Genomic DNA, 25,625 nt, shown 5'->3' on the forward strand with positions numbered 1-25,625 from the left:
TGTAGGGATGATACAGAATTTTAAGAACTGGCTCTTAAGTCAAAGTGCAGTGAATGTACAGCTGTCAGGTGTGTGTTGTGGGACACAGTTTTCCCGACACAGACACACTGTGTCATTATAGGAATTGCCTTATTCAAGATATAAAGAGTTCATATTTCATCATTCTTTGGAGACACAAATAAACTAGGATTCTGGATTTCTGTGTGCACCTTCCTTCTGGTTTTTGTCCTTAAAAATGCATTATTTGATATTAATTTCATTGTGATTGTATTAACACACTACATATGGGTATATAGCTCTAGGTTTGGATTTGTTTTCTTTTTTTTTCTCCTCAAGTGCAAAACTGATCTACTTTATTATGGGAATCTACTGTATCTATCTATCTATTGTAGGAATCTGCTCTATCTATCTATCTATCTATCTATCTATCTATCTATCTACTATAGGAATCTACTGTATCTATTTGTCAATTGTAGGAATCTGCTGTATCTATCTATCTATTGTAGGAATCTACTGTATCTATCTATCTATTTATCAATCTATCTATTGTAGAAATCTACTATACCTATCTATTGTAGGAATCTACTGTATCTATTTATCTATTGTAAGAATCTACTATATCTATCTATCTATTGTAGGAATCTATTATCTATTGTAGGAATCTACTGTATCTATCTGTACATTAGTTTAATAATGGGACCATTCATATTTGCTTTGCATTTAAAGCTTCTAACGATCTATAAAATAGAGATTATTCCCATACAATCATTTTACCTATGAGGAAAGCTTTGATCCATTGATATTGCTTTCTGGTTATCAAAAGGAGCTGGTGTCCAAATGGTTAAATTTACTAGAAATTATTCTGTGAACTTCCTTTCAAGCAACCAATTTTTAAAAAATACAGTTGTAGGTGACATTTTACCAAAAGTCTTTGTTTTGCTCTGAAGGTCAATGGTGCACAAGGAAGCCTGGCTGATCAGTGCTAAACAGGACCTGTTCCTATACCAGACACACTCAGGTACTCTTTCCCTTCATCCCATCTTCTTCATCCCTTTCCTCGAAGTGCCCTCAACGTTAGACTCTCCTTTTCTTTCTTCAGGTTGCTTCTCTTTGGCCATTAACATGACCTCTTGATTCTGGGTGAAATTAAGTTGCTTGTATCTGTGTCAGCTCTGGTGCTTCTAGCCCTGCATCACTTATGTTCTGAGAAATGCATCATTGGGTGCTTTAGTTATTGTGCTTTCCTCATAGCTCTCATGCACACGAATGTAGATGTTGCAGCTCAGTTATGCATTGTGGCCTCTTGATGCAAGCAGGAGATGAGGAAAACACGACACACATGAAGTCGGTGTCAGTGTACTGCAGCATACTATTTTACAATGAACTTTTTATTTTACAAACAAGAATAAGCACTATAAAATAACAGGAAAAACATAGGAATAGTATACTGTAATAAGCAGATCAAGGTAATTAAAATTAATTATTATTAAATCTAGATTGTATATATTTGTATTATGCTTTTTATTACATTTTAACACTGTATTATTGTGTGACAGTTTCGTAATTCTTAGAATGAACTGTAACTGTTTTACTTCCCATCCCCTGCTCTCATCCTCCTCCAATGGCAGGATAGTAGGTTTGTATGCACCAGCATCACCACGAATATGTGTAGTGTGCCCTGTGATATGTCCTTACAGTAGGCTTGCTGATGTCACTACATGACAAGAAGCTTTCAGCACCAGTACAGTCCTATGGGCCTACTGATATAGTTGTGATCTGTTGTTGGTAGATGCATTGCCAAGCAGCTTTTGACTGTATTCAAAGAGGCTTGATTGTAGACTTCTATATAAAATCTGTGGCTATGGACTGAATGAAATAAAGAAGAGTTGTGCCTTCCTCTATGTTCTAAAAAGTAACAGAAGAAAGGTGACACTTAAAAATACAATAGGACTTCTTTCTGGTCATTCTAACACCCACCTCTGAATTCATGCATTCATTCAATGCTTTGTGACTTGTCTCTTCTGATGCTAAGGTATGGTGTTGCCCTCTGATGGCCAAACTCTGATACTGAAAGATGAACACTGAAAAGCAGGAACTTGCCTGAAACTGTGAAGTCAGTTCAGTGGTGGGCAGTTGGTTATTTACAGAGAGCATACAGTGTCTAAGTTTTAATACAACCACAAAACCACTGAAAACATGTCTGTGAGGGAGGTTCAAATTTTAGAAGTAACAAAAATCGACCTTTTTCAAACGAGAAAGCTATCATCTCACAGACAATGGGACAAATGCCATTCATTCTCTGGACAGCCCAGCTTACTGGAGCTGGGTTCTGACCACTGCCTTTCTTGTCTTTAAATAGTTATCTAGTGTGTTTGAGAGATGGTGAGAAGAAGCACCCATGCTGATGGATACAATGATAGGAGCAGAAAGATGGTCAATCTCTTATTGAGTGTTTGGCATATAATCTCAGTATTAATTTCTTTGAACTAGAAACTAGGGTTCATTGCCATTATTTTTCTATGGAGAAAACAAGATTAAGAGGGGATGCAACTTACCCAAAGGTCCTTGAAAACTAGTTAAAAACTCCATGCACGTAACTAACACCCTTTAGGAAGCATGCTGTCTCTGGTACCCAAACTCAGGCTTCCACGATTCTGCTGGGACTATAGATGCTGGAGGGGTAGGCTGACAGTACCTGTTATCGTTCACTTCATGGGCTGAAAACATAGAGGCATGAGCATTTTCATAGTGGAGGAATCCATGGTGATATGGACAATCCACAGAGTCTGGGGCCGAGCCTCTTCAGGCTGGCACTCAGTAACTAGTCCAGTGTGGTTAAGCCCCTAAATTTCAGAGCCTGGATTCAGCATATTTGAAATGAATAATGTGGTGTCAGTCCTTTTAACTCTAAAGATTGTCTAAAGTAGTTGGTGAGGAAGAATATTTGAACTCACCCAGAATTTCTCTGTTCTTTTTATGATCATGCTTACGGAATCACAAGTTTCTTCATTTTGTTTCCCTTATACTTCTTAAATATGATGTCTATTTTTATTTTATTTTATTGTTGGTTGTTTTTTGAGACAGAGGTTCTCTGTATAGCTCTGGCTGTCTTGGAACTTGGTTTGTAGATTAGGCTATCCTCAAGCTCAGATATCTTCCTGCCTCTGTCTCCCAAGTTCTGGGATTAAAAGAGTGCACCATTACACCCAGCTGACACATCTGTTTTATCTGTACTACTACTGTGCAATTCTGGGCCCCGTAGTCTCCTGCATAGTTTGCTCCAGTGATTTCTAAGGGGTTCTGACTTGACACTTACTCTCTGTAGATCCATGTTCAACACAGCCACTAGGAATCTCTACATCAAGCACACGCCTGAGGCTTCTTCACCATGCACATCCTCTAAAGCAGGAGTTCTCAACCTTCCTAATACTGTGACCTTTTAATATAGTTCCTCATGGTGTGGTGACCGCCAACCAAAAATCATTTTCATTGGTACTTTATAACTGTAATTTTGCTACTGTTATGAATAGTAATTCAAACATCTGATATGTAGAGTGGTCTTAGAAAAATCCCTGTGAAACGGTCATTTGACCTCCCCAAAGGGGCCATGACCCACAGGTTGAGAACTGCTGCTCTAAAGGTGTTTCACCTTCTGTGAGAAATAGCTCAAGCGTCTGTTTTCACCTAATGTGCTTCTCCAGCTCACTCTTCTCCCCTTCTTCCCCCCTCCCCCTTCTCCCTGTCTCTCTTCTACCTCTCTACATATTCTAGCCACACTATATGCATTGTGCAACTTTTTTCCTATTCTGGCTATTACTTGCTTTAAATGTCCCCTCTCCATTTTATGTGGTCAGTTATTATTATTTTTTAAATTTTTCATCCTGAAATAGAGTCTTACTATATAACCAAAGGTAGCCTTGAATTTGTTAGACCCCCTCACTATAGCTAGATGCATACCTTCGTGCTTAGCTTTCCTCGGTCAGTTTAAACTCATCCTTTAAGAGTCAGTTCAGAGATCAGTTAATTCTCTACTCTGTACTCCCACCCACTCCTAAGCCCCTCTACTTCAGAACTGCTCTAATTTAGCTGACCTGAAGTACTGTGATTATACTCTATATACATACTCTTCCTTACCATACTCACCGCTTGAGGAAAGGAACTACTCCGGATTCCTCTTTATCCTCCTAGTGCAAGAGAGCAGACACTGTGAATGTTGAAAGAGATTGTACTGCCACAGATGTTCTAAAAGGCTAGGAAGCCTCTTTTTCCAGTGAACATTAGTGAATGCAGAGACCTGCAGCCGCTCCAGATGTGGAGGATAAGTGATGGCCGAGTGCTCACAATTAAAGGAGACACTTTCTTAAAGAAATCAAATACTTCCTCTAAGGCTCAGGAAACACCATGGAAGAGAAGGCAGAAAGAATGTAAAAGCCAGACACAGGGAGGGGAGGTATAACATGCCCCTTTCCAGGCATGGTCTAGTCACTGCCATCTTGAACTCAGAGCAGCCACAGTTACCTGCACTGGACCTGTACAGCCAGACTGGCCTGTTAGCCATCAGTTATAGAGGAAGAGGGTTTCATGAGCTCTTATCCCTCTCTGTTTAACTGATACTGGATAAAAGATTCTGGAAGGGGAACGTCATTGTCTTCAGTTTGGGGCCCATTGATGAGTGTGCCATGTTCCAGTGGATAGTACTAAATTTATGGCCAAACATGACCTTGGTCAAACTCAGTGAGTGATTGGACAAAACAAAGACTCAAGTGTGGGAAAAGGATTTGTAAAGACGGAAGGATGTTGAGAGGGTGGGAGGTGAAGGTAATGAGAATTCATTTTATTCATGTATGAAGATATCAAGGATCAAAGCAATTAAAAAAAAGATTTCTATTTTGAACTTATAAGCATTCATGACCAGTCCCTGTACAAATACACTTGTTTTATGTCATATTCTCAATATGTGTCTACTGTACATTACAGTATAAATACATATAAGTTTACACTTAGCTTATCAAAGAGTACAACTCTTCTTTACCCTGAAAGGAATCAAACTTCATACTGTGAGTATTTAAAGAAAGGTCAAGGGGCTGGAGAGATGGTTCAGTGGTTAAAAGCACATACTGATCCTGCAGAAGACCTGACTTCAGTTCCCAGCACCAACGTCAGGCAGCTCAGAACAACCCGAAACCTCAGCTCCAAGATAGTCTCATGCCCTCTTCTGGCATCTGCAAGTGCCTCCGCCATATACATATAGTTAAAAAAAAATCTTTAAAGAAATTATAACATGAAATCCTGTAGTTATGTATCACATTGCTATAGAGTGGTGGTTCTCAACCTTCCCAGTGTTGCAACCCTTTAATACAGTTCCTCATGTTGTGGTGACCCCTCAACTATAAAATTATTTTGTTGCTACTTCATAACTGTATTTTTGCTACTGTGATGAATTATAATGTAAATATCTGATATGCAAGCCCAAAGGGGTCGAGACCCACTGATTGAGAACCACTGCTACAGAGGCTTCAGCTTGAATGAAGTGCGGGTGAGACATTGCATGTGCCTGAGGAAGAAGCCTGCAGCATGGACAAGAACTAAGGATGGGGTAGTGAGAGTTCCACTGAGTGCATCTGTTGTTGATTCTTCCATGTGGTGTAAACTACTATTCCCCATTGTTAAGTTAAATCCTTGGTGTGAAGAGACATATTTCATAAGAAAGCATAAAGGATACAAAGACTTTTGCTGACACCATGAGTGACCTTCCCTATAAATACTGATCCTGTACAATATATATTTAGAGTCCTTTTGTTATGCTCATTTAAAATGACGATTAGAAAAAGTTCAACTGTTGCTGGACTTGCAGTATAAAAATTGTGCTATAAGGGTTTCTCTTATTGTCTGGGGGCACATCACATTATATATCTAGAAGCTTACGTTTTTACACACTCTTGCAGAAATCCTATCTGTGTTTCCAAAAGTTGGGAGCCTTGGTGGAAGAACAGACATCACCATTACAGGAGATTTCTTTGACCCTTCTGCCCGGGTTACCATTGCAGGTAACTATGCTGAAATGGCTGAACATGGTTCAGTTTTCAATGTTGTAGGCGTTTATATCTCTAATGACTCAGGGCTGTGAGGGGAAGCTTTCTTACATTTTAAATGTTCATCTACTTATTTATTTATTTATTGCTTGTGTGTATGCTCATGCGTGTGCGTGGCATCACGTTGTGTGTGCTCATTCATGCATGTGTGTGGCATCATGTGCCACAGCCCTTGTGTGGAGGTCAGAGGGCAGCTTGTAGAGGTGGATGCTCTCCTTCTGGAGATCAAACTCAGGCTGTCAGGCTTGACAGAAGGCACCCTCCCTGGTCCTGCATTTGTCCTCTCTGGTACCTGATGACTCTAAAGTCTTTCACCTGTATGTGTGGGCGAACAGATACAGGACTTTCGTCCTGTCACCTTGCAAATGTGCCGCAGGGACAGGGTGGCCTTCAGAAAGACTCGTCATATATGCAGATTTCCTATCTTAGGGATGAAGAGAAGGGAAGCCGTAGCTGCCTTGTCCCAAAGGTCTACTTTTACTAGAACCTGCCCTTCTCGTCTTCCGTCTTTGGCATGAGTAGGTGGGCATTTCCTATGCAGACTCCTCTGGAGTGTTCCTTGGGAGATCTTTTGGCAGCGCATTTCTAGAACCCTTTGTCCTGAAACAAGGGGGCTCCTGACACATTCCCACTGCTCTTACCCTCCTGACTCAGCAAGCAGGCCAGTGCCTCCTCAGTGAATGCAATTGTTTTGTGTGACTTGCTTTCTTACGGCCACGAGCTGCCCCACACCCATACTCAACTGCACTGCCCAGTCCCTTTGCTGAACTCCTTCTGTTGGGGTGGCAACTTTGCGACTGTGTGTGTGTGTGTGTGTGTGTGTGTGTGTGTGTGTGTGTGTGTGTGTGTATCTACAGGTGTATTTATGAATTTAAAAATTTCTCCTTAGGCATCCCATGTGACATTAGACGTGTGTCTCCCAGGAAGATTGAGTGCACCACCAGGGCTCCAGGAAAAGGAGCAAGGCTCACTGCTCCTCAGGCAGGTAAGGAAGTCACTAGGGCTGCCCAGTAAACTCTCTACATCATGCTTTAAGACCCAGAGAGTAGAAGAAAACGTACTTGAATTCTGTCTCAGCAGTGGGACTGGATCCCTAATGCCATGGCCAAGCCTTTCATATCAGGGAACATCTTAGATTCAATCACTTGCAGAATGGCACTGCATCCCTAGCCCAAGCCATATGTCTAAACAATAGACTCCAGGCAGAACATAACTGCCACCAAGACACTGGCTATTGAATGGAATCCCCAAACTGCCGCTCTGCATTTGGTTGGAGGGTTGTATGTGTATTGGCCGAGGAGACAGGAGCAGTGAAGCATGCTCTGGTGTGCTCATAGAAGCAACAGTAGGTAGGTCAGTGAATAAGGCATGATGGGGTATATTTAAATGCTGTTTATTTCCCCTGTGGGCTTTTTCCCGCTGATATTACAAATGGGGATATGCTGTGACGCGGCCACCAGCATCTGCCTCCAGTGGACAGAAACGGAGGAGGCGAGGCAGCAGGTTCCACCTGTCCTTCTTAGTTTGAAGCTCCCACATTTTCTGCTAAGCATTAGGACTAGAGGCTCCAGTGCAGTTAAGCATAAGGAAGGTTGGCATGTTGCTCTGTCGAGAGCCACAGCCCGATGCTCTGTGCATAAGGCACTGACCTAATGCTTAAAGATGTAGTGAGTCAATTCGAAAGGCTCAGCACCTATAAGCAGAGTTGCCCTGCGGGAGTGAAACCTTTATAAAGATGGGCCTTTGCCTCCTGGAGACAAATGCAAAGCTCTGGCTTGAGAATTCTGGAGCTCCCAGATCCCCAGTGTTTATTTACTTAAGGAGAGCTCCCATCCAAGGAGACTAAATTATTGAAACAAGTAATGCAGAGAAAGTGTGTTTCCTGCATCAGGAAACAGAAGCCGGTTCCCTTGTTGAGCATTTCCTGCTTAAGCTGCTGCAGTTGTGGTAGGATCGTTTCCGGAAAGGAGCTATTTGAGTTAGTGATGCCCTTTATGAAAAGCTTTTGAGGTTTGTCCTGTGGAAGTAGGGCAAAACACCACACAAAGCAGTACTTCTCTAACATGGCTGATTCTTGTCCTCTGGAGACAAGATGATATTAGCATCTAAGGAGTAGAAACCAGGGATGCCTCCCATCCAGCAGTGTACAACACAGCCCAACAAGAGAGCTGCCCAGACTAATATAGCAACTGTGTAGAGGTTGGTTGAGAATCCCAGAGTTAGAGTAGTATTCTTAACATGCTCCTAAGTCTCTACTTATCCCTTATTTACTGTCTATCTTTGGGGTCAATGAGGAGCAATATCAGTAGTTTATAGTAATAATTATCATAGATATGCTTTATTGAGACTTACTCTATTTCTAGATTCTTTTAGTCTTTGTATATTGTTTCTGGTTACTGCTGGCTCTGTTTTGATATATGAGTGAAGGGAGACACAGGGCACTGAGGAATGCCCCTAAATTTCACTTTTAGTAAAGGGTGGAGCTAGACCCTGAATGACCAATCAAGATGACTATCTAATATTGATCAAGATTAGTATTCAATATCAGTGCACATATGCCTTTTGACTTAGGGTTTGCTTTATATACAGTGTAAATTATTAAGTAAACCATCATTTAAAATGCCACGTAATAAAATTATACCACTAAATGGTTTTGTGTGCAGGTCAACAAATTGAGGTCATGATCATTGAAAACTTAAAGGATTGACAGTTTTTTCTAGGAAAAGGGAATTTTATGGAATAGAACACATAGGCTGAATTAGGCCTCCAAGGATACTGAAGTTCATGTCCAGCTTCAGAAGGTGCAAAGTCAGGCCACGCCACAGCTTACCATCGTACAGACCACCTTTTCTGAATAGTGGCACTTATTCCTTTGTGACCTCTCCAGGACTTGGCTTTCTTCTGTGGCTCCTGAAAACTCTTTCTAGTTTCTCTGTCCTTTGAGAGCACTTCTCATTTTAACGTTTCTCGTCAAGTTGTTCTTTCCAGCAGGCTACCCAGGGAAGTTTTTTAATTTAATTTTATTTATTTAATTTTTTTTTATTGCTTTCTAGAAAGTTCCTAGTATCTACAGAGTCTCTCTTGGTCTCTGGTGATTCATCTTCACTAATAACATCTGCAGCGCCTTTCACCTTGTAATTTAAGTGGGGTCTTTGTGAGGAGGAACACTGCTCAGTGGTTACGGGGTATACGTGTCTTACAGGCAATCGAGGACTTCTTTTTGAAGTTGGAGATGCTGCTGCAGATGCGGAGCTGAATGCGGCCACCCCAGGGTACAGGTGGCAGATAGTCCCCAATGCCAGTTCTCCATCTGGATTTTGGTCAAAGGAAGGGCAACCTTTCAGGTATGTTGTAGATAAAGTGAGAATCTGTATCAAAAGTATATTAACTAATGCAGGCAAGCTAGGACCCAGAGAAGAATGCAGTAGTATTTCTAGAGGATCACTTGTCCCATCAGCCTGTGGTGTTTGACAGTGTTCTCAGCCTGTGTTGGTCATTCTGGTGATCATATGACCTTTTGTAGCTACACAACCAAATATTGATCATTGTGTAAAACCCATATTTCCCGTAACTCTAAATCTGCTTTGGAGATAAGTGGTCTTCTCAGCCAAGCTGCCACATTGTCCTGTGGTATGGGCATGATCTCCTGAGAATGCAAAGGGACTTGTAGATGTGTAGAGACTGACATACTGAGGTCGTGCAGGTGTGATTGCTTTTTCTAGAATCATCAGAATAACCCTGTAGTATAAGAGTCAGTTTTTTTTTTCTTGTCACTTTCAGAATAAGGGGTGCTGTATGTTGGCTCAGTGATTCTGGCCTTGTTGAGCCTCACCTGACTCTGTGTTCCTCTGTGCTTCAGGGCACGGCTCAGTGGGTTCTTTGTGGCTCCAGAGACAAACAATTACACATTCTGGATCCAGGCTGACAGCCAAGCTTCCCTGCATTTCAGTTGCTCCGAGGAGCCAAGGACTAAGGTACTCACCCTCCTCTGGGTTGCCTTTCCTTTGTTCACAGTCCTTTGCCCTTGAAAGAAGAAAGGATCAGAGAGAAAGATTTCCTGTTCTACAGTTGTAAAATACCACTGAAAAGCAACTTGGATGACTATAATGGTATTGTAAGCCCAGCATTATGCTACAGTTTACAACCTTGCTTATTATTTTTATCTCATATTATTTTACCCTGATGTGGTCAAATATGCATAAAAATATGCATATCTCCACTTTCTAGATGAGAAAGCTGAGGCATTGAAGGATTGCATGGCCTATTCAGGACCAATTGAATAATAAGAGAAGTAGTCACAATTCAAAATCAGATTGGTTTGACCCTCAAGCTTGTGGCCTTTCCACTCTGTTTGGGTTAGTATCATGCAGGAAGCATCTGTCAGCCTTGGACTTTTAGAAAGCAGCTGAGGTCCACTTGTGCCTTTGGCAGAGACCCATGATGTTCTTAGTATGCTCTCTGAAATTGATTTGATTGCTGGAGGAAGCCATGGATTTTGATGAGCTAGTGCCCTTCTAGGTCTTTCAAGGGTTTAATGCTATCTTTTCACAGCATCACACAGACATAGAATGTGAGGGCAGAGGCTGTTCCTAAATATAGCCTGTAAATTCTCCCAACTACTGTGCAATTGAGAGAGAGAATGGAGGAGGAGTGGAGAAGCAAACGTAGCCACAGGGTCAAAGTCAGTGGACTAAGTGGTTGGAAAAGTGCTTAAAAATGTCATGTCAGTAGCTTTTGAAATGCTCATTGTCTGAGCACAAAATGAATGGAAGATTCACAGTGTTGACTGTGATTGGCTTATTTGGGCACAGGTAGAAGTGGCCTCTGTTGGAGTTGGCACTGCTGACTGGTTTGACTCTTGGGAGCAGAAAGGGGATGAAGGGAGTTGGCAACAGAAGACCACTAAGTTAGAACTGCGGGCAGGAGCCAAGTACTACTTGGAAGCAGAGCAGCGTGGGATAGCCCCCAGCAGGGGCATGAGAATTGCTGTCCAGATCCACAACACCTGGCTGAATCCTGATGTGGTCAACACTTACCTTCTGGAGAAACACCAGATCCGAGCCCGAGCCCAGAGACTTCCAGAGTTACAGGTCTGTGTGTCTTCTCAACCCCATGAAAGTGAGCCATGGGGAGAGGGGAGTCTTCCTCAATAGGAGTACAGCTGATTGAGAATAAGAAAACCTGAGATGCATTGACAGTTCTTCTGCCACAGATATAGGATATAGAGTCATAAAGATTAAAATTCGTTTCTTTATCTTTAAACATTACGTATTATTGTTTATGTGTATGTGCATGTGGGTTCCAAGGCTTGTATGTGAAGGTCAGAGGACAGCTTGCAGGAGTCGGTTCTCTCCTCCTACCACATGGGTCCCTGATATCCAATACAGCTGGTCAGGCTCAGTGCCAGCCCCTTAACTCACTGAGTCATCTTGCTGGCCCTATGAGTATATTTTTTAATGCATTCTTAGTATTGAGATTATCTTCCTTGCTGATTTATTTCTGAAATATTTGAATTCTAGTTATGTCCTTAATTGTTTTTAGATTTGTTTTACGTGTGATGATCTTGCCTGAGGACAGAAGAGGGTGTGGGGTTCCCTGGAACTGGAGACTGAAGTTACAGACAGTTGTGAACCATGACATGGGTGCTGAGGATTGAACCCAGGTCCTCTGGATGAGCAGCCGGTGCTCAACTTTCCAGCCTCATGTCTTTTCTTTGCTGAGAGCTTATTCCTCCAAGTACAATTAAGGTCATTTAAACACACACACACACACACACACACACACACACACACACACACACACACACACACACACACACATACACACACACACTTACAACACATGAAACACCATAGCTTTTTGACCCATTATAGGCTTATTTCCCTATGTGTTGTGTTTATGTCTAATCTGTTAAGGTGTGCTTTGAGTCTTTTGGTTGTGCTCCGTGTCTTTGTTGAACAAATTCTGTATACTTTCTGTTGTTCGCTTTTCTATACAGAGGTAGTCAATGTGGACTCTACCTTCTACGACTTCTAGTTTAATAGTAACACGGGCATAAAGAACTATTGAGGAAAGTAGGACAGTGCAAGTGATTCCTGAGTCCTACCTCAGGACAAAAGCATAATGTGCCCAAGAGAGGACATCCACTGGGGGCAGAGTAGAGATGGAATAAGCCCCCATGAGAGAGTGGGGTGCCATGTGCTGGCTGCTGCCTCTCAGGCCACTCCTTCAAGGCAGGATTTGGTGAGAAGGTCCAAAAATGAGGTGAGCAGTGGCCACCTTTACATCACGTACTCTCAAAAGTGGGATGTGCAATAGTGACCTTTACATCACATATTCTCAAAAGTGTGGTGTGCAGTGGCCACCTTTATATGATGTATTTTCAAAAGTGTGGTGTTCAGTGGCCACCTTTACATCAAGTACTCTCAAAAGTGTGGTGTTCTGTGGCCACCTTTACATGACGTACTCTCAGAAGTGTGGTGTATAGTAGTGACCTTCACATCATGTACTCTTGGAAAAGCAACACAGAAAAACAGGGAACCAGTCACTCATGTTATTCCAAGAAAAGTTTCATTTGATGGTGACACTGTTTTCTAGAGATTTCTAGATCATGTGTATTTAGAAAACTGAAACTGTAATAAAACAGAACATCATTCCGAGGAGCTGTGCTCTCTCCCTAGACTGACTCTGACTCCAGTCCCTGCATATCAGTGAATTTTGTCTCTCTCCACTTTTTAGATATTGAATGTGTCAGCTAGAGGAAACTTTTTCCTTACTTGGGACAATGTCTCTAGCCATCCAGTTCCTGCCAATGCTACAGCTCAACAAGTGAGTGTTCCCTTCCAATGACGAAGGGGAGCATGGGAGCTTTTGGCCTGACATTTGAATGACTGCATTTTTATTCATTTTAATAGATCCAAACCACCATTGAGGAGCTGCTTGTGGTCAAATGCAGCCTGGAACCAGTTTCAGCTCGCATTCTACTCCGACTTGGATTTGAGCAAGGTGTCTCCTGGGTGGTTATGGTCCTCTCTTCTATTACTGTCTTCCTTTTCTTTCTTATAACATAGGAACAATCCCCGTTTCTTGACCAAAGTGCTGATAGAGTCAAATAAAAGCAGGACATTGGATCCGGATGGAGTGACCATGGGAGTAGCTGTGTATTCGGGAGGGAGACGGTTGGGATGTGTGTCAACTGAAGAAGTGTTCTTCTTGATAGTTCAGCAGAGAGAAACACTGTTCAGAGAGTTTCTTCTAAACAGGGAGAAGAAACAGGGTATGCATGGCAATGGTAATGTTTTTTTAAAAAAATCTCGTTTAGTTCAAAATCAAAATTTGTATCAATGATTTTTGTGTGTGTGCTGATGAAGATCAAGCCCTAAGGCTTTGTAGATGTTCCACATGAGCTCTTCAATTGAGCCATACTAATATCCCTTTAATTAAAAAAAGTTTTGAGACAAGTTCTCACTAAGTTGTGGAGATCAGCCTTGAACTTGTGATCCTCCTGTGCCAGCTTTCCAAGTAGCTGGGACTGCAAGCATGTACCACCGCTTCTAGCTCATACAAGAGAATTAGTATATAAGAATGCAGGCAAGAAATTGTTTCTTTTCTTTTTTTAATTTTTTTTTTGTTTTTACATCCCAACCACACTCCTTTCTCACTATTTCTCTTCAGATACAGGTGGGCCTCCCAGGGATATCAGCCAGCCAAGACATATCAAGTTGAAGAAATTCTTAAAATGTGCCAATGTGCAACATTGCCTCCACAATCAATGGACAATGCATTCTGAAAACTATTCCTAAAGTGAACTGAAGTTGTACTGAATGGCTAGAGAAATGGTTAAGAGTATTTATTACTCGAGCACAGAACTCAGGCTCAGTTCCCAGCACCTATTCCAGTTTCGAGTAATCTGATAGTCCCCTTTGATGGACATCCGTAGGCTCCTACATGCATATGGCATACTCCATACACTCAGGCACACATAAACATAAAACAAACAAGCAAATAAATAAATAAATATTTTTTTAATTGACGTTCTCTCTCTCTTGCTTTTATATAGTTTTTCCTATCTTGGTACACAGAGAAATTTGTATTATTATTCTATGTTCTATGGTATCCAGAAAGGATTTCTCATAGCTAGAACCTTCCAATTGGAGGGTGTTAGGCCTCTGGACTCTTCCCATCTCTCTCTAGGCTGAGGGGCCAATGTTACTGTTTATTTCCTATACACATATTGTCTTGTCTCATGGCTGTGCCTATATCCCTATTTATTTGAATTATATACAGGCCTAGAAGGTTCCAGCTCTGATGGGGTCCTCACCAGTTCAACTGAACCCTTCTGTGGCAGATTCAGCCTTGGTCAACTTCAACACCTTATCCTAAAACCTTCAGCTGCCAAACATGGCTACCAGCTGGATCAGTACCCATATGTGAGTATCCATTCTCACGCTTCTGGACTTGGCAGGTCAGGAGGAGTTGACATTATTCTCTGGGTTTGAAGCTAAAATTGCAGAAGCAAAGGGAATGACTGATGTAATTTTCCCAGTGCATTTTGAGCTCAAGTTTGAAGTTTCTTAGCTGCTTCTCCAGGCCCCCCTACTTGTGCATTGCTACCTGAGAATGTTACTGTTAGATAGAAGGCCTGTGGACATTTTTAATTGTTTAGATATTTTCTTTGCATTCTACACTTGAGAAATAGTGCAAATCTTGCAGACAGATTCTGGTTTTGAACACTGACTCTATATCCTGCGTATTCTTAATGTTTATTACTCACATACGACATGTCTTAATTTACTCATCTCTAAAATGTTTAGTGTGGTGAAGATTAATATAGTAAGATGTTTTGCATCAGTGAGGACCCAGTTGAGGGTAGTTATTATTATTATTATTGTAATTAAAGCAAGTAATTAGTGGATCAGCTGACACACCTACCCCCTTTGCTATTTATTTAATTTTTAAAGAATTTCATACATGAGTACTGCATTTACATAAATTTACATCTTTCACCTTCTCTCTTCCCCTTCCAACTCTTGTGTTCCCCTACTCCCTCTTAAATTCATATTCTGCTCTTTTAATTATTACACACACACACACACACACACACACACACACACACACACACCACACACACACACATCCTTCAGAGTCTGTTTAGTATTGCCCATGCATATATGTGTTTTGGGGGGCTAGTCCCTGAAGAAGGTTGATTTTCCCTTTCTCGGCAGCCCTTAATTACTTGTAGTTCCTCATCTAAAGGTGGGGTTTCAAGGTTTCCCTTGTCCACATTGGAATGGGATCTTGGCTGGTCATTGCGCAGGTCTTTTTCAGGTGACCGTATTGCTGGGCTTCCATGGGTACAACTTCACTGTCATATATAAAAGACACCATCTTGTAGCAGATGTTCTGATCCTCTGGTTCTTACCATCTTTCTGCCCCTTCTTCCAAAACGTTTCTTGAACCTTATGTATAGGGCTTGTGTTGTAGACCTATCAGCCCAGGCTGGGCACTCCATGGTCACTTGTTTCCTGCATTTTGACTAGTTGCGGATTTCTGTGGCAGTCTCTGTCTGCAGCAGGAAGATGCTTCCTTGATGAGGGGTGAGAGCTGCATTTAACTGTGGTATAAAAATAATTATTCAGAATGTAGTTGGGAATTACACTACTTTTAGGAAAGTTGACCCAATTCTTAAAAACTTAAATATCTTTAAAGTGACTTTATTTTATTAGACTTTTCCTGTATGTGTTTCTATATGTGTCCACGTAATCGTGGACACCAGAAGAAGGCTTCGGCTTCCCTGGAACTGCATTCACAGATGGTTGAGAGCCACCATGTGGGTGATGGGAATCGGACCCAGGCCCTCTGGAAGAGCTACTGGTGCTCTTAACCGCTAAGCCATCTCTCTAGCTTGTCTCGAACACTTCTTATATTCTTGATTTGGTAGCTTTCCTATCTTCCTAAAGAGGTGTCATTCACTGGTTCTGGAAACCAAAGTGAGTGCTTATGGGATGACAGAGTTCGTGATAATTTGCCTTCTTCCCAGGTGAGCTGTAATGGGAGTTGAGCTAACTGTCTCGGATCAGGGCCCCATTCCATCTTCAGCCTCTTCTCTATTGCAGGCTCATCTTGAAGAATACATTTGCCCTTTAGGGGAGAGTTGTAAACACAGGGAATTATTTTTGCTAGTCATAAAGGGAGAATCGTTATTGGCATTTAGTAAGCAAATTCCAGGGATGCTGTTAAATGTCCCATACTGTATAAGACAGCTTTCTCAATGGTTACCCTGCTCCCTCAAAGGCAAGAACATGGAAGTTGACAGTCCTTTCTCTGAAGCATCTTTGTGCCAAATGACTGTGTTGTATTGAGTTTAGAACTCAAGCACACTGGGAGTTAGAGTAGAAGAAAGCCAGGGCAGGAAAAGTGACTCTCTGAGGTCCCACAGCTGCCTGGGTTAAAGCAGGTGTGTTACAACTGACATACTTTAAAATCCTCATTGCTGAGCATAGCACTGAACTTCGAAAAGGTTCACCATCGAATACTGTTTTTCTTTTGGCCTCAGAGAAAGTAATTACTGAGTTATGTTCTGGCTTGGTTGAAGAGGTAAAGAATAATGCTTTGGGCTTCCTGATCAACTGAACCTAGACTCTTGAATAGCATGCAGCAAGACCTGGAGAGGCAACCTCCTGTCACATAGTATCTGAGTTGCAGCTTCTGGCAGTGTTGAACTGAAGGGCATATTTGGTATCCACAGCTGTGCATTGCATACAGAGGCCACATAAATGGGACTGCCTTGAAGATGACTGTTTCATTCATATTTGGCTTCCAAAATATCACAAAGAATACCACTTGCGACTGGAGTCTCACGGAACCTCACCCTGAGAGGTAGCTACGATGGGGAGGTGTGGGTGGATTCTTCCTGCTGGGGGGGGGTGGATTGGATGTCTTAGAGACTGTGGCCCCCTTGAGATACTGAGTATTCCATTTGGGCCTCAGATACTAACTTGGTGCTTTGAATTTATTTATTTGACCGGACAAAGCAGTTTGACTTAAGAGAAACAGTTACGAGTATGGAAGGAATCTGACCGGACCCTAGCATCACATTAGGGACAGAACTTACGAGACATTCGTTGACATGATAGATGAGGAGAATTGAGGCCCTGAGAATCTGCACTTCACTGAAATGCATTCAGCAAGTGGTTCTGTAATAAAATTAAGGCACCCTGGTCCACTGATTCCATTCTCTGTCTAGACATTTCTCATTGCTCTTGAAGTTGTTTTAAACTTCAAAACGAGTCAATAATACAGGAATACCCAGGATGATCCGCACATGGTTAGAGCCTGGCATGTAATCTATCTATTTAAGATGCACAACTACATTGTTTATCGAAAGTGCTGCTGATGGATGCCTGGTGTTGTGAATGAGTGGCCGACTTGAAATGACTCACCAGTGTTGTAGATGGCAGTGGGCTGAGCCCAGGGTATAGGGGGGCTGTCTGGAGGAGGATGGAGACCTTACCCAGAGTCCCCTCCCTCTCTGCTTTGGCAGCTGGCAGTTCACTTGTGTTAACCTCTGGGACACATGTGTGCGTCACTCTGAAGATCTCCAGTCTCCTCTGGCAAACACTGCGTTGCTGGTTCATCGGATTGACATCCTGCCTGTGGCCCCGGGGGCGGGCCTGCTCTATCTGGATGAAATTATCCTTGCAGATACAAACGTGACAGGTGATCGCCACATCTGTTGTTCTCTTGGGCCTGCCTGTTAAACGCCTATCTCAAACACCCACATTAGGCATTGCTCTTCTCTTCCAAAGGAGAGAATGGGGGATTCTTCAACTTGCCTGCCATGGTTTGAAGGCAGATGGGATTGGCCATGTGTGCTTTTACTTCTATGTCTCTCCAGCTAGCTGCTCTCTCTCTCTCTCTCTCTCTCTCTCTCTCTCTCTCTCTCTCTCTCTCTCCTCTCTCTCTCTCTCTCTCTCTCTCTCTCTCTCTCTCTCTCTCTCTCTCTCTCTCTCCTGTTTATCTCACCAATTTATCTTACTTTTTGTGCTTGTACTACTATGCCCCCACATTACAACTTTCTGGCTCGGAAGATTTGTTCTTCTTATCTGTAAAATGGGTGTATAAAGAGCCGACATCAAGATTAACCAATGATTAATACAAAATTACCCTTTACGTCTCCTGACCCAGGAAGTACTTAAAACCATAGAAATTGTGATTATCACTGCTATGCCAGCAGGGCCTCTCCCTCTTCTCCAGCTTCAGTGTCACTGTACACTGTCACACACAGTGCTAGAAGCAACGCACAGTATCTGCTCTTATATACAGACTACAGATTTGATTTATGAGTCTCCAGATAGACAGCAGGTACTTCGGGGACCCACCTATCCTTTTAGTCCTCCCAGACTCCTACCACGCAGTCAGAGTTCACTTCTGATTCACTTTCCCACAAAGTTTCCTTTGACCGACCTCTCTTGGGGACAGTGCCCTCACCTGGCTGTGCTGGCCTCTGGTCCTCAGGACACAGTGCCTGTCCTCATGAGTCCCACTGAGGTTGGTCGTGTATGAGCACTGATGGCCAAGGCTGATGGTATAGGTTCTCTCAGGGCTCCAGCTTCCCAACTTTTGCTCCCTTTTCTATTCTGTCAAGGTTGTCTCTTGTGACGTTGGGCTCAGTGCTTCCGTCTCTCATAGCTTTTCACTCTCTGGAGGGGAAGATGTCACAGTCACTTATTGTTTTATTTACAAAATGCACCACTTGTGAGCCCTTCTAAGAATCGCAGACCTATGGGTAAGAGAGCTTGCACATGGCTCTGAGAGGACTGTCAGCTTTGGAATCACATCATCTCATTGAATTTAAATTTTATTTTGTTTATTATTTAGGTGTGTGTGTATGTGTGTGTGTGTGTGTGTGTGTGTGTGTGTGTGTGTGTGTGTGTGTATGTGTGTGTGTGTATGTGCATGCCATAGTGTACATGTGGGGGCCAGAGGACACCTTTGTGGAGTTGGTCCTCTCTTTCCACCTTTAAATGGGTTCTGGGATCTGAACTAAGGTCCTCCATGTTTGCATGGCAAATGCCTTCACCTGCTGAGTCATCTTGGGAGCCCCTCTCTTACAAATCTTTAAACATATCATCTTCGATGCTTATTGAAATTCCATCTTTTATTTGTTCTGCTGGTTTAAGTGTTCTTTGAATGCTTGGGTCACACCAAGACACTGCTAATCATTCAGCCTTTGCTCTGGCACATCTGGAAAACGATGCTGTTCAGACACGTGTTGAGATGATCAGCTGCATTTGCTGGTGTCTAAGACAACTGGCTGGGGGACTTCTGTAGTCTCAAGTATTGCCCAGATTTTCAGAGGGCCAAGGCAGCCAGTGTTTCACACACTTAAGCACGTTGTTTGGGAAACTCTCGACTTGATAACAGGTGCCATTTCATTTCTTCCTCACCCTGAAGCCAAGCACCCAACGCCCTTTCTCGCCACCCTCACCTTTTTACCACCAAAGCTCTGTAGATCTAGAAGCATCTGGGGGAGAAGTAAGGAGGACAGGGAGGAGGAGGGGCGGGGGCAAGAATGAAGACTGGGATTGGTGAAGCCGTTTGCTTCCTCCTTTGCCAGTTTGCTCGGCTGGCACTAACTCCCCCACCCTGAGTTTTAGTTAACGGCAATATGCACTATGTTACTGAGCTCAGTTATCAGGATTAACAATGTTTGTCTGATCAATATAATATGTACTTATATTATTCTGCTTAATAGTCTGTGGAAGTTCTTTGTGTCTACTGTAGTAGCTTCTATTATTTATTATTATCATTATTATTGTTACCATCACCACCATCGTCATCATCATCATCATCATCATCATCACCATCATCATCATTTCATGTCGTTCTCAGAGCACCTGAGATGGTCCTGCCACCTCTAATCTATGTATGAGGAAATCAGGCCAAGAGGGATTATTCTCAAAGCCCTGTTCTCTGTCAGCGCACACAGCTGGAATGTGGGGGTAGAATGGATCCCAAAGTTTCCCAACACTGCTTCCTCTGCAGAGCTCATAATCATATTGAACACCTGCTCTGTGCCAGTGTTGCAGTAGGAACTGGGCATGCAGGACCAGGCATGGTGGCATTTGCCTTTAAACTCAGCCCTGGAGAGGGTGAGACAGGCAGACTTGTACGAGTTCAAGGCTAATGTGGTCTGCGCAGTGAGTTCCAGTATATCCAGGGCGACACAGTGAGACCCTGTCTAAAACAAACAATAAAAGAAGAGGTCATGAAACAGCAAGACAAGGATATCATTGCCCTTGAATTCTCTGTAATCTGAACTGGAAGTACTGTTGAGGAAAAGCTGTTTTGCCCAGTGCTGAGCAGGAAGACAGCGGATATTGAAATGTTTTGTGGTCACTGAAGTCAGCCGTCTTGCTGAACTACCTGCTATAAAGATTCCCACCAGTCCCACATGCTGTGACTCTCACTTTGAAGATGAGAAAGCTGAGTATCACGGAGCTTATGTTGATTAGCAGAGTCCAAGGGAAGTGGGAAAACCAGGATTTGGATTCGCATGTTTCTGCACACACATCACTTCACACCATGATAAACACTTAGGTAGCTCTAGTTATGAGAGCCCAGTACATCCCTTAGCTACATGGCATTCCCAGGGACGATCATCTGTGTGTCATGAAGGTTTCCCGAGGTTATGGGAGGGAAGGGGTAACTGTCACCCACACAGTCGGATGTAGGGGTGTTCCAAGAGGTGGTTGGCTGGTGGGGGCTTATTGACATATGCTGTGGAGCTGATCTTCATGTATGTACACCACTGCATTTCCCTCTTGGTAGTAAGTTCAACATAGTCCTCCCACACCCTTCTCCCCTAGTTTCTCCGATGCAGTACATGGATAGGGATCTAGGCTTTATGTGTGCATGGAGAACTATGTGACTCACCATCCTCAGCCAGAACTTTCCACGTTGCAAGCCTCTATCTTGAGTTATTTGGTACTAATTGGATCACTGGTCTCTAGTTTCTCAAGCTGATTCTGGAGCAGCCCGCCCAGGTGGGAATCTGGTGGAGTCAGTCTCTGTGGTGCGATTCCCTCCAGTCTACCGCATAGCCTTCTGGTTGGCGGGGTGTGGCTCGGAGCTCCCACTCATCACTGCATGGTAAGAAGTGGTTGTCCGGCATGGGTCTCCTCAGTACCCACAGCTGGCTGTGGTGCACAGGGGTGCAGCTTTTTATTGTGGTGGGAAAACTCCCCGTCATACTGTTTAGAGCCACCGTCTTATCTCAAGGATGATGCATCAGACTTGGACGGAGATCTGGTGTAAAGACAAATTGCGGGGACCTGGTCGGTTAGGGGGTCTGAAAAATTTGCATTTTCAATGACCTACTCGTGCTGATTCAGCCAGCCTGGAGCTACATTTAGGAGCTTATTTCCATTGAATTTGTTTTTAGATAGTTTGTTATGCTTCTCAGAGTAAGCACTGTTTTCCATTTACTCCCCTAATTGCGGTCCCAGTGCATTGATTTTGTTGGTATTCTTTCAGTCTAAGGAACAAAAATAGGCATTTCTGAGAACTCACCAGCAGGTGGCACTAGAGCACCACAAGCGTGGCTTCTTAGTCGTGACTTATTTCCAGTCGTCCTTTACAAAGCAGATACTTTGAAGTCTTGGGACCACATGTATGTTATTCTTTTAAATTTCACTTAAACTCAGCAGGATCAACAATGCCCTGCCTTGTATGTGTACTGTACCTATATGTGTGTGTGTATGTATATATGATTATCACATATATATCATATATACATACACACACATGCAAAATAGTGCCCTATTGGCTGGCTCTTGACTATTAACTATGAAATGATAAAAGCTAGTTTGAGTTACTGTGTACAGGTTACACTCAGAGTGTTCCTGATGATCTTCCTCTCTGAGTTTACCTCAAGTTGCCGCGCTCCTCTGGAAGCCTGTGGCCATGATGGGAAAGAGGACGGTCTGTCTAGAGCATGCCTCTCAAAGAACACCAATCCCATTCATGATCTAAAGACCTCCTCAAAGGTTTAACATCCTAAAGCCATGGCCCCGGGGTCTAGGATTTCAACGTGTGACTTTTGTGTTTGTGAGGGGACACAACTAGTCAGCTCAGGGTAGCGACTGGACAGTTTTGCACCCCAATTCATGCTGCAGTTATTTGGGTCATTTGTTTATCAAAAGCAGGGCTGGCTGCACTGGCATTGTGTTTGACATTAGTGAGGTGGAGTAGATGCTTCAGCAGGGGGTGCTGGGGGAACACTGATGGACCAGGGCACTCTGAGTATGCAAATGATGCTCAAGCAAGTCATGTCCTTTATGAACCAGAAATGGGGGTGGCAGGTGTGTGGAAGAATTGCCTGTTGCTCTGGATCCCTGTGTTCATAGGATCAATGCTGGTAGCACGTTCTTAAAGAGCCTGCTATGTGTAGCACACTGCTCCTGCTGTAGTGGGAGAGGAACATTCAATATTTGGGAGTTCGAAACCAAAGCACAGAATCATGGGAGTGAAGCAGTCTTTGTAAAGAGCTGGGATTGGTCTGCCCCGCGCATCCTAATGGCTGTGGTGGCTAATACTTCATTTTTGATATGCCGCAGCTACGTGCCCGCTGAGGGGACAGGTGAAGGATCAGAACTGATTGAGGTGACTGCACAGCGACTCCAGAGGACAAGCCCGCCTTTGGGAGGACACTTCTTCCTCCAACTCTCCAACACAGTGATACTCGGTAAAGGGGCAATCAGGGGACAAAGCTTCTCATGTCCATACTGGGGTACATAAGGTAAAAAACAGCTTGTGAGCTCGGGTGATGGGTTCAAAACAGCTATGTTAAGATTAAAGAGCCGGGAAGGGATGGACTGTGCAATCCCAACCTTTTAATTTTGTAGATGAGGAAAGTGAGTGAATTGGCCGTTGTAATGAATTATCACAAACTTGGAGACCTAGGACTAAGTTTATTCTTAGTTTTGGAGTCCAAGGTCCCCCATGAAGGTGTGGGTAGGGTCCCAACTGTCCCTGCTCTAGGGGATGATGTATCGGCTGCCTCTTTCAGCCCCGGTGGGTGTTGCCATTCCTCAGTTGAACCCGCATTGCTTTAACCTGAGGTCATGGCCTGCTTCCCGTGTCTCAACACTTCCTCTGCCTTGGTCTTGACGGATAGATAAGATTTTGCTGCACACTTCATGTTAAACTCCTCTCAAATCCTTGACTTGACCGTCTCTTCTGCCACGTGAGATAATGTTTATTCTTTGGCCTTGCAAAGGATTAGGACACAGTCATATCTCCTCTTTGCTGTGAAGGTTGGAATTCAGTCAGCCACGCTGAAGCTTCCCTGAAGTTCTTACAAATAATTTATGATGGGCTCTAGATGTGAACCTGGGTATTTTAGGTTCGAATTCATCTTCTCTCTGGAATTTCCTAGGCCAACGCCCATTGTACTCAGGTCCCTCAGAGTTAAATGTAGGGGCTGTCGTTGTGCTATTGAGAATTTTAACAGTCACCCAAGTTTGAGATTATGGACACAACTTGGTACAGTGTTTCAAGAGCTTCAATAATATGCACTTTGACAAAGAACAGAATATGAGAAGAGATAATGATATTGCTCAAGAATATTATTGATAAATACTAGCAGAAATGTGGGACTTCATAAGGGAGCTCAGAGGCATTCAGGAAAGCTGTATGGGTAGGTGGAACATGTTCACCAAAACTTTTTCTCCTGAGAAAGGATCTTCCTTGGTGGGAGGCACACAGGGGTGCTTTGACTATAAGGGGACAACGTAGGAAAAGCTTAAGGCACATGGGCCAGTGTCCCCAATGCCTCTGTCTCTATGATATGAGCCACCAGGCTATACTTCTTACAAATGAGAGATTCTCTGCAGAGGTTCTTTTCTGCTCTCAGACTACAACATGGATGCCTGTCACGTTGCTCCCGCAGAGCCACGGAGGAAAGCCAGTCTTAGCCTAACTCTGTTGAATGAGTACAGACCCCAAATGCTTTTTAATGATGGAACTGTCGTTGGTCTTGTGGAAACACAGTGGTACTTTATTAACCCTTCAGGGCAGTGTGGCACTCAAGAGAAAGGCTCTTGAGCAGGTGAAAAGCAACCTTAATTTTAATCTAAACCTGCCTCACTGGTTTGGCAAGCTTTGGAATATCGTTAGGGTTCATTTTCTTCATCCCTCAGGTGGGCATGGGGGGTGCTCCAATGGCCCACCTCACAGTGCTGTTGGAACTAGCTAATGAAATGGAAACTTTTGGTAAAGTATGAGGCACAGAGATTTGTTATTTCTCTGTGGGGATGCGGAACGGGAAAGCAGGTGGTTGGGCTTAAGAGGAGATTCTAATAGAGAAAGCAAAGCGAAGTGCCAACATTCCTCAGCTGTATTGGCCACATTTTATGGCTGTCAGCTGCTGTGTGCCTCCCCTACTCCCTGTGAAAAGTAGCCAAGTTTTCTCTGTTCGCAGGACCAGCTAAAATTTTCCAAGGAAAAGCCAACATTTAATTAGACGTTCAGCCCTTTCAAAGATGTCTGGAGCCTGTGTGTTGAGTGGATAGTTGAGGCAGCTTTGTCTGACACAGCATGTTCCCTGTGTGCCAGGTGATATAACACTGAAGGAAGTGTCTTAGTGTAAGAAGTGGTCATCTACTTCTGGGGACAAACATGATGTTACGTGGGGTAAAGGTTCTCTTGTGTTACATTTTGATTCTGAAAGTCTCCTGCAAGTTTAGTGTGACCCTGGTATTTATTTTCTTTTATCCTTGATGCTGACACCCACAATGTGTATTCATTAGTATCCTGTTTTCTGCATCAAACTCTTGCCTCACAGATGTTCCGGTGCACATGTCTTCCAGACAGCTTCATAAGCTATTGCAGGACAATGCTGATGAGTCCACATCTGGATACCTCAATGTCAGTGACTTCACTGTGACAAAGGAGCTAAACTCCTGCTATGAACATGTGTGGACTCTTTCTTGGACTACTCAGACTGGGGATTTGCCCAATTTTATCAGAGTAGGTATAACCAACTTTTTTTTGTGTGTGTGGGATAGATTTGGTTTCCTGGAGAAATTTTGTAAGAAAAAGACATACAGAATTATTTGAATGAAAATGGATATAGATTATTACTGTTATTTGTTGGTGTATTCTAGCAAAGAGGTTCCATATCCTTCTTAAGAAGGTTTCAACATGAATTTTACATCTCAGGTCTCATCTCATGAAACCCAGTGCCTCCTTTCCTAACTCAATGCGGGGAGAGGAACTGTTGGTCAGTGTCCGCCACATAGCTTTCCACATCTGTTATCGGATAATTTAAACAGATGTGATCGACTTGGATCATCATGAGGCAGATGGCGTGGCAGAGGGGAATTTAGAAAAGGGTTTGCTGTCTTTGGATAATGACAAAAGCAGATGCTCTTGCATATTTAACGTCTTAAAAAATAATCGAATGATCATTTAGCATTTGCTTATTATAAAATAAAACCCAAGATGAAATTTTATCCAGGCTTTATGGCA

At 43.1% G+C, this 25,625-nt stretch overlaps 1 protein-coding gene across 1 annotated transcript in view; it reads left to right on the forward strand.

Moving 5' to 3' along the window:
- The window catches only part of Pkhd1 (PKHD1 ciliary IPT domain containing fibrocystin/polyductin), a 471,509-nt gene that overhangs the window by 22,966 nt on the left and 422,918 nt on the right, over positions 1–25,625 (forward strand). Inside the window, exons 10-23 of the mRNA XM_052743962.1 lie at positions 948–1,018; positions 5,946–6,047; positions 6,982–7,077; positions 9,295–9,436; positions 9,952–10,066; positions 10,904–11,182; positions 12,831–12,920; positions 13,007–13,097; positions 14,379–14,521; positions 16,840–16,970; positions 17,635–17,810; positions 21,107–21,245; positions 22,712–22,839; positions 24,940–25,124. Coding sequence (XP_052599922.1) covers positions 948–1,018; positions 5,946–6,047; positions 6,982–7,077; positions 9,295–9,436; positions 9,952–10,066; positions 10,904–11,182; positions 12,831–12,920; positions 13,007–13,097; positions 14,379–14,521; positions 16,840–16,970; positions 17,635–17,810; positions 21,107–21,245; positions 22,712–22,839; positions 24,940–25,124 — 1,888 coding nt within the window. The remainder of the gene's footprint in view (positions 1–947; positions 1,019–5,945; positions 6,048–6,981; positions 7,078–9,294; positions 9,437–9,951; positions 10,067–10,903; positions 11,183–12,830; positions 12,921–13,006; positions 13,098–14,378; positions 14,522–16,839; positions 16,971–17,634; positions 17,811–21,106; positions 21,246–22,711; positions 22,840–24,939; positions 25,125–25,625) is intronic.

This window comes from Peromyscus californicus, unplaced genomic scaffold (assembly GCF_007827085.1).
Source record: "Peromyscus californicus insignis strain IS unplaced genomic scaffold, ASM782708v3 Scaffold_19__1_contigs__length_69161282, whole genome shotgun sequence".
NCBI lineage: Eukaryota > Metazoa > Chordata > Mammalia > Rodentia > Cricetidae > Peromyscus > Peromyscus californicus.